Raw genomic sequence first — 10,903 nt, forward strand, 5'->3', positions numbered from 1 at the left:
GTTTGTACACCCAAGGTGGGGCTCGAACTCACAACCCCCTAGATCAAAGGTGCACACCCTCTACAGACTGAGCCAGCCAGGCACTCCATGGATGTTATTCTTTTTCTTTTTTTTTTTTTAAATGTTTTTTATTTATTTGTAGGAGAGAGACAGCGTGAGCAGAGGAGGGTCAGAGAGAGAGGGAGTCACAGACTGAAACAGGCTCCAGGCTCTGAGCTGGCAGTCAGCACAGAGCCCGACGCGGGGCTCGAACCCACAAACCGCGAGATCATGACCTAAGCGAAAGTCGGACGCTTAACCGACTAAGCTACCCAGGTGCCCAGGTGCCCCTCCATGGATGTTATTCTTAAGCTATCTGCATGGCTCCTAAGCCCTTCCACATGGCTGCAGCATCATGGCCCTAGACTGTACCGCTGCAGCCACTGCATTTTCTCTGGATTTCAGGCTTCAGGCTTAAAACCAGCTTCAGGACCATATCTCCATGGGTCCTTACATTCTAGTGAGAGAGAAGGAAGTAAACAAGTAAACTGAGGAATATGACTGATACACTATTTGGGTTGTTGTGGGGAGTAAATGAGATGATCTTTATGTAAAGTGAGTAGGATGCCTGGAACACAGTATGGACTCTCTAAGTCATGACTGTCATCATTTACTAACAGAGTATTTTGCCCCATTATTCAAGGTTTATATGTGATATTCTCTTAGCTAGATGTGAATCCCTAAAAGCCCAAATCTCTTCTTTTCCTTCATTCATTATGAATTCATATTAAGATTCTTCTGAATGCCAAGCACAGTGCTAAGCCCTGGGGAATATAGACATGACTAAGGTATAACGCTAGAACTCGACAAAGAATCTTCTAGAATCCTCTAGATCTGTCTAATCCTCTAGGATTGAACATTTCTATGAAATGTTTGGGTTATCTTTATCTTCCAACATTCTTTAATTGCTTGGTTTTTCGTTGGAATTCATGAAAATGAAGTTTCTGTTTCCTGCATTTTTGTATTGTTTCGTGTCATTGTAATTTATACTTGAGCTATTAATTGTTGATTTTATGTAACATTTGCTCTGGGATCAGTTGACGTTTCTTTTTATTTTGAAGCTTTCTTTCTTGTCTAACATTATCACTTTCCAGTTATTTTGTTTGTATGACATAGAATTTAGTATATAAGCTAAGTGAGCCTTTTTATTAGTCTGCTATAGTCTCATTTGCTTTGCAAATGCCAAAATAGGTGTGTTAAAATCTTTACAAATGTTATGCTTCTAGCGATTTTTTAAAACTTTTCTTGCTTTATATATTTTGATGCTTCATATATTTTAATTTTTTCAGCACATCAAGGTTCCAATCATTTTTCATGTTTACTGTTCCCTTTAAGAATTACATTTGGGGGCGCCTGGGTGGCTCAGTCAGTTGAGCGTCCGACTTCGGCTCAGGTCGTGATCTCACGGTTCGTTGGTTTGAGCCCCGTGTCAGGCTCTGTGCTGACAGCTAGCTCAGAGCCTGGAGTCTGTTTCAGAGTCTGTGTCTCACTCTCTCTCTCTGACCCTCCCCTGCTCACTCTGTCTCTCTCAGAAATAAATAAAACATTTAAAAAGTTTTTTTTTTAAAGAATTACATTTGACACAGTTATGTTTTTGTCTTGAATTCTACCTCACTAGATGGTAATATAAGTCTACATTCTTGCCCATCCTTTAAACATGTGTATTGTGAAAGATTTCAAACATACCCCAAACCAGAGAATAGTGAATGAACCAACCTAGATTTATCAGTCATCAGGATTTTTTTCACTTTTGCTGCATTAATTCCTTTATCCTTTTTCCCCATAAAGCGTTGGGGGGTTTTGTTGTTGTTGTTAATAATGTCTACACCTAATATGGGGTTTGAATTTACAACCCTGAAATCGAGGGTCGGGTGCTCAACTAAACCAGCCAGAAGCCCCTTTTCTCTCTGTTTTAAAAATTTGAGAGAGTGTGCATAAGCACACACCCAATTGGGGGAGGGGCAGAGAGAGAGGGAGAGAGAAAATCCCAAGCAGGCTTCCCGCTGCCAGCACCAGAGCCCGACTCCAGGATCAAATCCACAAACCCTGAGATCGTGACCCAAGCTGGAACCAAAAGTCAGATGCTTAACCAACTGAGCCACCCTGGTGCCTCAGGAGCCCCTTTTCTGAGGTATTCTAAAGTAATCCCAGACATTGTATGATTTCACCCCAGTAGACATTCACATATTTCAACATTCATCTCTTAATTATCTTTTCACAGTTGATTGGTGCCAACCAGGATCCAAATAAGGTTACACACCAAGTCTGGATGTTGGGTAAGCTGCCTTCCCTCTTACCTTCCCCCATACCACTGACTTGTTGACAAACAATGGTCAAAAGTCTCATATTTTGGATTTATCTTTACTTCTTCATGGTGTCATTTAACTTGTTCTTCTATCCTGGATTTCTTCTCGGTGCACCTGGATGGTTCAGTTGGTTGAGCATCTGACTCTTGATTTTGGCTCAGATCATGATCTCACAGTTCGGCTGGTTCCGTTCATGAAATCAAGCCTCGCTTTGGGCCCTGCACTAACAGCACAGAGCCTTCTTGGGATTGTCCCAGATAGTTCCTTTCAATTGTTAGTGAGTTTCAATGCCTCGATTAAATTCAGGTTCAACTTTTTTGGGGAAAAAAAAAACTGATTTCAAATAGTGCTATGTATTTAATATGGTAGATCAGAAGGTTTAGGAGATAGCCTTGGCATCAGGAGGTGACAGCCTGATCATGGTCAAGTTCCTCAACCTTTCATGTAATGGTTTCATCCACTGATGAGCGCTTTGCCTGAGTTAACTATTTCTTTAGGGATTACAGAATAGTGACTTTTCTAATACTCTTTTCGACATTTATTAGCTGAAATACTTTGTAAAGAACTTTTCATTAATTATGTCTATCAGTTTATCCCAAAATACAGTTGTTTAAAAAGGCAGGATAGGGGCGCCTGGGTGGTTCAGTCAGTTGAGCGTCTGACTTCAGCTCAGGTCACTATCCCCCGGTTTGTGGGCTTGAGCCCCACGTCGGGCTCTGTGCTGACAGCTCAGAGCCTGGAGCCTGCTTCAGATTCTGTGTGTGTCTCTCTCTGCCTCTCCCCTGCTCATGCTCTGTCTCTCTCTTTCTTAATAAATAAATGTTTAAAACATTTTTAAAAAAATTAAAAGGCAGGATAAATGCTTAATTTTTTCCCCTTCAGTGCCAGGTTTCTTTTCCTTTTTAATGTTTGTTTGTTAGAGAAAAAGAGAGTGCGCGCGCACGCACAAGCAGGGGAGGGGCAGAGAGATAGGGAGACAGAATCCAAAAGCAGGCTCTGCGCTGACAGCAGAGAGCCCTATGCGGGGCTTTAACTCACAAACTGTTGAGATCCTGACCTGAGCCAAAGTCAGACGCTTAACCAACTGAGCCACCCAGGTACTCCTAAGGTGCCAGTTTTTTTTAATAATAAATTGAAACCCTTGATACCTTTTTTTTTGGATGGACAGCTTGTGGTTGGATTTTGGGCTGACCGAGTGTGAATATTTGCCTCCTAATGGGGGTCTTTACTGACCCACATTATCCAAAGTATGTTTCTGTATTTATGCTACTTCTGTTTTTTTTTCTTAATGGAAGACATTTTAGAGAGAGAGCAAGCGAGCATGCACATGAATGGGGAGGTACAGAGAGTCTGAAGCAGGCTCCTTGGAGTCAAATCAGAGCCTGATGCAGGGCTCAATCTCCTGGTTCATGAGATCATAGTTCATGACCTGAGCCATAATCAAGAGTCAAGTGCTTATAACAGACCGAGCCACCCAGATGCCCTCGTTTTTGCCGATTTCTATCTTTAACTTTTGCTCTTTTTTTCTATTGATTTGAAAAACAGAATCCTATTTCACTAGTGATTTTTTTTTTAAGATTTTAAATTATTTCAACATCCGATGTGGGGCTTGACCCAAGAGTTGCATACTCCACAAACTGAGCCAGCCAGGTGCCCCCAGTGATTAATTTTTATTTAAAATCAATGCATGCTCAATGCAAAAAACTGCAAACAACCCTGGAGGGGATACAATTAATTAACAAATTAAATTGTGCCCCAATCTTATGCAAGTGCCTTGGGCAGAGAGCATGTTCTCAGTGGTTCACTTGTGTCTCTTCCAGTAAGTCTTCCAAAGGGTTCTCCCTCCAATGCTAGGGACTTCTGTTACAAGACTTCCTCAGAGTGGGCGTTGGGTTCCTCCTTGAAGGGGAGCTCTAACCACACTCCAAAAGCAAACTGAACAGCTTTTTCTCAGATCCCGTGTTTCACTTGTCTGAATCCTTCGTAGCGCCAAGTGAATGAGGGATTCAGAGAGTGTGTGGTACTAATTTCTGCTTTGTGCATGAAAGGCCTTCTGGCACAGCTACATCACAGACTGTCATAACTACAGTAGCTCTAAGTGGACACCCCTTGCCCCTTAAAAGACCTTTTACCTTCAGCATAGCGCCTGCCCCTACGATCAGGGGTGACGGTGCCTAGGCTCTCCTCTGCTTATGCCCTTTAAGACCGCATCGCTTTCTAAGCACTACCAGCCGTTGTTGCTCTTCTCCAGTACAGCCCATCTGCAAATCTTTTGTAAGCAATGTCAACAAAACTGTCAGTCTGTGCATGCTGCCTCTCCTCTTGCAGGTTTGTCCTACAGGATTTAAGCCTTATCCGGTCAGACATCTCTGCTCAAAACCGATGCTTACCTGGAAACTTCACATTTAATTCTCATTATTATCCTGATCATTGTGAATGAGAAAAGACAAGTCCTAAGACAGTAAACAAGGAGACTAAAACCAGCAATTAAATGGTCAAGAGTAAAATGGTAGGCATATAAGGTCCTCTAACCTCAGGGCAATAGAAAGCTTTCTATCACCTCACTTCTTTTTTTCCTTTCTTTCTTTTCTTTTCTTTTTTTTTGTTAAAGTAATCTCTACACCCAAGGTGGGGCTCAAACTCAAGACCCAGAGATCAAGAGTCGCATGCTCTACCCACTAAGCTGGCCGAATGCCTGCCCCTCACTTTATTTTAAACCACCTGTATTTCCTGGCACTGCTCAGAAGTCCTGCTAACCAAGATCAATAGTGGGAATTTTTTTAATGAAATGATGGAATTAAAATAATTTTCTATGTTCAAATACAAAGCTGTACTAGCTTTTAACTTTGCAACAAAATTTCCTTTTATCCCACATTTATGCTGAAGAACTGAAAGAGAAAAGGAGATCTCTGCTTGCTACTCACCCTGCTGTTACGTCTGCAATGTAGACATCTGTCCTCATGACTGACTTACGGACAAGCATTAAGGGAGCACTCACTGCTTAGGAACCAGTGGTTTGAAAGCAAAGACGAAGTTCAAAGGAATCAGTAGATGTTTCTTCCTTATTATATTCCAGTCAGACACACTGTCATCAGCCTTATTGTTAAGATTTCAGCAGCCGTGGGGGCTAACTGGCTCCTATACTTCCTAACCATGAGATAACTGGACCAGCACACACCTGTAGGCTCACCTTTCCAGTTTAATATAAAGACCACTTCCAGTGAGGGCACCTCAGAGTTATAACTATCTCAACTGCAAAGGAACAGACACACGGCACCGTATCATTATTTTTAATGTCCAGAGTTTATAATTCGAGGGCCAGAGCTTTCTCCCCAACTCAAGTTTATAAATTTTCGATTGGCTTGTGAGGCCAGTAGGGATACTTCTTTTTGTCTAATTTGGTTTCTGGGAAGACTTCATTCAGGTCCTCAATGGTCATCTGATCAAACGGAATTATGTTCTTCATCTTCTCTAGCTGGAAGGAGGGAGAACTGGGTTAAGGTAAAGAGGGCCACAGAGATGCAAAAATGAATGCAAGGTATGTTACTGCCACTGGGTAAAAGGAGTGTGGCTGTGAGAGACAGAGAAAACATTACAGACAACGGCCAAGGCTCATTCTTACCTCTTTTTCATATTGCTCAATCCTGGCCTTTGAGAGAGACAAAAACTCAGCACAACTTTTCACCTTAAAGAGAAGGGAGACGTTCTGTTTTGAAACCAGGTTGTACTGTCCTGTTTCTGAGGCTCCCGAGAGAAAAGTCCCAGAGCCCACCGCTCTTGCCTTCCCGTTCCGGGCAGACTCCTGCACATGCGGACTCCTGGGGCGAGCGTGCTTTGGGAAGTAAACTATAGCTTTTCCTAAATGCACAAAGAAGGCCATACGGGAGAGCCAGCTTATGATAGCAGGACCAGGGTTCGTCAACAATTTGCTCATCTAGACAACCTACAAAATGCCAGTATTTCACAGGGGCTGGTTACTGAACAGTCAGGATAAGCCGGCTGATGGCCTCGCCAGACTTCTTTTCGGTGGAGCCACCTGTGTTCCCACATTTGGCTTTCATACTTTCAAGCAAATAGTTAGGTATTTGCCTGCTACCCTGGATAATTTCCCTACCTAATTCTAACTCCTTAATTATTTTTAACAGCTTAGTTGAGGTATGACTAACATACAATAAAATGCATATAATTAAAGTTGTGACATATGTATCCACCTGTGACACCAGCAATACAGTAAGACACTGAACAGATTTATCAACCCCTTCCCTCCCATTCCCAGGTAACTGCTTCAGTAGCTGCCATAGATTACTTGCATTTTCTAGAGTTTTATTTTATTACTTCTTTTAATTCACTCTACTTCACCTAACTTCTAAGAAATGCAGAGCCATCAGGAATTAGGAGAATTTTAAAATAAGAGTCTCAATTACTTACATCTTCTTTCTCTTCAGCATCCACCTGGGCAGTATATTTATCCTCTGGCACAGGAATCTTCAGGGCATTAAACTACAAACACAGACACAATTGTTACTAATATACCCGGGAGTCCAAGAAAGGGCTCAAAACTGCCAATCCTTCTAGATAAAAACATTCTCCATCCCAAGAGAAAACCAGTACGCATCTAGAGTGTTACAGGAGAATGAACATTAGCATGCAAACAAGAGCTCAAGGTTCTCAGTCCTGTCACTAACTGGACAATTCTTTATGACAATGAGCTTCAGTTTCTTCGTCTGAAAAGGACGGTTGCATTTGATGATCTTGAAAACGGCCTCCTAGAACTCTGTAGTCTAAAGAAACTCTGATTCTTCTTTCAAACGAAACCCTAATGGACTGACTGGCAGAAGTAATGTGTGCAGAAAAGAGACAGAGACGGTCTCCTTAGATGACTGCCTAATCCCACAGCCCCAGCACTGCACCTGGCACAGAGCAGGCCTTTGAAAAGCATCTGTCAAATAAATAAATAAATTTCGGATACTGAGTTTTAACATGTAAACAGCAGAAGAGGAGATTGGTGGATGAGAAATGAAGCCACGAGACACAGTAAAAAGGAGCAGAAAGAGGAGAAAAACAATGAAAGGGTAGAAAAAGGTGTTAGGGAGACAGGTGAGGGGCAAAAAAATAATTCAAGAAGAGTGGGATGGAAACATTTAACTTCACAGCCCTCTAGCTCCCTGATTAAGGCTGTATGGGCTGTTTCTTTGTTGTTGTTGTTGTTGTTTTTAATGTTTTATTTATTTCTGAGAGAGAGAGAGAGAGAGAGGGAGAGGGAGAGAGAGAGAGAGAGACAGCGTGACCAGGGGAGGGTCAGAGAGAGAGGGAGATACAGAATCAGAAACAGGCTCCAGGTTCTGAGCTAGCTGTCAACACAGAGCCCGACGCAGGGCTTGAACCCATAAACCGTGAGATCATGACCTAAGTCAGATGCTCAACCAACTGAGCCACCCAGGTGCCCCTGTATGGGCTGCTGCTTTGAGTAAGACACCTGCCAATGAATACACCCTGAATTCTATGCATTTACCATATACATCTACCACCTCAAGACCTCTGGCCACACCCATTTTTCCTGAGCTTCCTTTGGGATCTGTTTTTTTTTCCCCAAGAGTAAAATTATATTTATTTAATATGGGACCGGTTAACAGCACCCCTCTTTCCACGGTGTCATCCTGCGTGGATGTAATTACTTCCTGTTCTACTCCGTACCCACAAGCCACAAGACCACTGCTTTAGCTGCCCGACGTCTCACCTTCTTCTCAAAGTCATCTACCAAGCCAGCCTTCGCCACATTGGCCTTATAGTAAGCCCAGTCGATAGCAGGTGGATTCTCAGGGAGAGTAGCCAACCTGCTCACATGAGGAAAAAAAAGTTAAGACTGTTCTATGAGCAACAGAACATTCACACAGCACTTTCCCTGTTCCTTATTCCTATGGCCTAGAGCTGTCATCACACTTTTCTCTAGGAGAGGGATCACAGGAATGCCAAAAAACTACTTTCATTTGTAAAATATAGGAATTACTTTACACCAGAAGAGCATTGGAAATTCGTATGTAATTCCAAAGCACTGTTTTGCTTCCACATTCGTAGCAAGTTAAGATGGTCCCTCTCAGAATGGTACTGACCTGGAGGTGAGGGTCTCGTTCCAGGACTTCAGGGAGTTAGCAATGGCCTTCTGGTTCCGGGGTATGATCTCCCCAAAAGCTACCCAGTCAATGGCTTTTAGAGCAAGTTTTCGCCCAGCCATCTCGAGATTCTGGAAGATAAAACAGATCAGATCAAAAAAGGGCTCTTAGCCTGAGTGTCCATCAACTGACGAATGGATCAAGAAGATGTGGTTTATCTATACCATGGAATACTACATGGTAATTTGAAAGAATGAAATCTGGCCATGTGTAGCAACATGGATGGAACTTGAGGGTGTTATGCTGAGTGAAATAAGTCAGAGAAGGACAGATACCATATGTTTGCATGTATAGGAGGATTAGGAGGAACTTAACGGAGGACCATGGGGGAGAAGAAGGAGAAAAATAGTGGGGGAGAAGGAGGGAGGCAAACCATGAGAGACTCTTGAATGCTGAGAACAAACTGAGGGCAGATGGGAGGGGAGGGGAGGGGAGGGTGGGTGATGGGCATGGAGGAGGGCACTTGTGGGGATGAGCACTGGGTGTTATATGGAAACCAACTTGACAATAAACTATTAAAAAGGGGGGGGCTCTTAGCGTGAATCCTCTAAAGAGCACCTTAGAAATATGCAAATCTTTAAGAAATAGAGCAGCAGCATCTGAACACTTGGTGACTATTTATCAACTAAAGGAATCAGGATTACTAAATAAGGACTGTTTAGCTTTTCAAATTCAAGGCATGGAACCTGGCATATAACTACATTATTTCCCCTGAGCCTGTCCCCCTCTATTCCCCAACTCCTACTCATCCTTAAAAGCCCAGTTCTCTAGTGTTTGCTCTTCACACATCTTCGGAAACATTGCTAAAGTAATACTCATGCGTTGCACAAAAGTTAATCATTTAAATACATTTCTGCCCAGATTAAGTGCATTTTATTCACTGATTCTATCCAGTGCACAGAACCTGAGTTCAGCAAAGCTTAAATAGAGCAGACCCTATGCCGGAATTTCCTCATCTAAAAAATGGGGATAATACTGGCCCTGCTTATCTCAAAAGTCTGTTAAAAGTACCAAGTAAGGGGCACCTGTGTGGCTCTATCGGTTAAGCATCAGACTTTAGCTCAGGTCATGATCTCATAGCTCATGGGTTCCAGCCCTGCGTTGGGCTCTGTGCTGACTGTGCTGACGTTGAGCTCCTGGAGGACAGGGCGGATTCTCTCTCTCTCTCTCTCTGCCCCCCTCCCACTCGCACTCTGTCTCTCTCTCTCTTAAAAATAAACATTTAAAAAGTTTTTTTTAGAAAGCACCAAGTGAAATTGTGCCCGCCAATGTGCCCTACAGTCTCATACAAGCTTAAGAAGCTCTCTATCCCCTCCCTACCGGATTGGTAATACCTGCACTTTCTTATTCAGGTCTGATTATCCTCTGCGGCACTAGCACATGCCCTGTGCATTCTAGCAATAACTTTAACATAGGTATTCGATATGTGTGAATGTGAGAGAATATGGAAAGTGGTTACAGCCTTTTTTTTTAACTAAAAAATGAGAAAATAGTCAAACTAAACTTAAGATCAATACCAGACATTAGGAGAAAGACTGAATATCAAAAGTCTTTACGAACTACGGGGTGGATCACAAGGGAAGTGAAAGAAATCCTCTTCGGAATCTTAAACTGTTCCAACACCTGCCTCTTGCTTTCTTTCCCTCTCAGGTATAGCTGGTTTCCAGGAGTGGAGGTGATGAGCAGGTGACCCTTAAAAACGCCAGAGAAATAAGCGCTTTGACAGAGACTTTTCCAAGCACCAGCGCAGGCAGGCTTCATAAATGATGGCGCTTTTGTCTTGCTCTGAACCTTCCACACGCTCGAATGCTGGGACCCTCAAGAGGAAAAGACTGAGAGTCCCTCAACAAGTTAATACTATCTCGGGGTAACATTTCCCCAGCCCCCAGAACGGACTGCCGATGTCGGCCGCGGTGGGAGTGGACCGAAACAGATCAGGTGCGTGGAAGCACCTCGGTCAGAGGTGGCGAAGCGACCCCGGCGACCTCGCGCGGAGGAGGGGAAAGGAAGGGAGCGCGGAGCAGAGCGGCGGCTGCAACTACACCCGGACACTCTGCCAGTGGGACGACAGGGCCGGGCGTCCTCGTCAGGGGTGCGACAAGGGTCTGCGCAAGGTCTGAAGGAGGCAAAGCAGGGCAGCCGGCCAGCGTCGGACCCAACGCCCCAAACCCCACTCACCTTCACCTACCCGGGCGGCCCACAGTCCAAAGCAGCAAGGAACGGAAGCGGGTCACCGGAAAGCCTCCCTGAGCCAATCCCAACGCGAAAGGGGAGGGCCTTGCTTCGCCGGTCATCCCGTAGAAATGGAGGCTGGTTCCGGAAGTCCCGCCCCCAAGGGCGGGCGCGGCACCTCCCCTGCACGGGTCCCCAGGAGCTGGGTGGGGGCGC

The 10,903-nt window shown here is 44.0% G+C and overlaps 2 protein-coding genes across 3 annotated transcripts in view; one reads left to right on the plus strand and one right to left on the minus strand.

Annotated features, from left to right (window-relative positions):
* Positions 1 to 5,620: 5,620 nt before the first annotated feature.
* ATP5PD (ATP synthase peripheral stalk subunit d) lies at positions 5,621 to 10,788 on the minus strand. 2 transcript variants are annotated; one of them, XM_077754219.1, is made up of 6 exons: positions 10,694 to 10,788; positions 8,456 to 8,586; positions 8,083 to 8,179; positions 6,774 to 6,845; positions 5,968 to 6,030; positions 5,621 to 5,820 (listed from the first exon to the last, which is right to left on the minus strand). In XM_077754219.1, exons 2-6 carry the CDS (start codon positions 8,575 to 8,577, stop codon positions 5,689 to 5,691), a joined length of 486 nt encoding a protein of 161 aa, XP_077610345.1. In that variant the 5' UTR covers positions 8,578 to 8,586; positions 10,694 to 10,788; the 3' UTR covers positions 5,621 to 5,688. The 2 variants fall into 2 exon arrangements, with proteins under 2 accessions (XP_077610345.1, XP_077610350.1); XM_077754224.1 differs by lacking the exon at positions 10,694 to 10,788 and adding an exon at positions 10,143 to 10,312.
* Positions 10,417 to 10,903, plus strand: part of KCTD2 (potassium channel tetramerization domain containing 2) — a 17,573-nt gene continuing 17,086 nt past the window's right edge. Inside the window, exon 1 of the mRNA XM_077756114.1 lies at positions 10,417 to 10,629. Within this exon, the coding sequence (XP_077612240.1) occupies positions 10,417 to 10,629 (213 nt within the window). The remainder of the gene's footprint in view (positions 10,630 to 10,903) is intronic.

Source organism: Crocuta crocuta, unplaced genomic scaffold (genome assembly GCF_008692635.1).
Source record: "Crocuta crocuta isolate KB4526 unplaced genomic scaffold, BGI_CrCroc_1.0 scaffold50, whole genome shotgun sequence".
In the NCBI taxonomy this organism is placed as follows: domain Eukaryota; kingdom Metazoa; phylum Chordata; class Mammalia; order Carnivora; family Hyaenidae; genus Crocuta; species Crocuta crocuta.

What these genes read in the sequence shown, in the direction of transcription:
- ATP5PD (XM_077754219.1), bottom strand. Translation starts at nt 8,577, where the DNA reads ATGGCTGGGCGAAAACTTGCTCTAAAAGCCATTGACTGGGTAGCTTTT. An exon ending in AACGAGACCCTCACCTCCAG is followed by an intron (nt 8,180 to 8,455) that starts GTCAGTACCATT and finishes TCATGTGAGCAG; the next exon opens with GTTGGCTACTCTCCCTGAGA. An exon ending in ATGCTGAAGAGAAAGAAGAT is followed by an intron (nt 6,031 to 6,773) that starts GTAAGTAATTGA and finishes CTTCTCTTTAAG; the next exon opens with GTGAAAAGTTGTGCTGAGTT.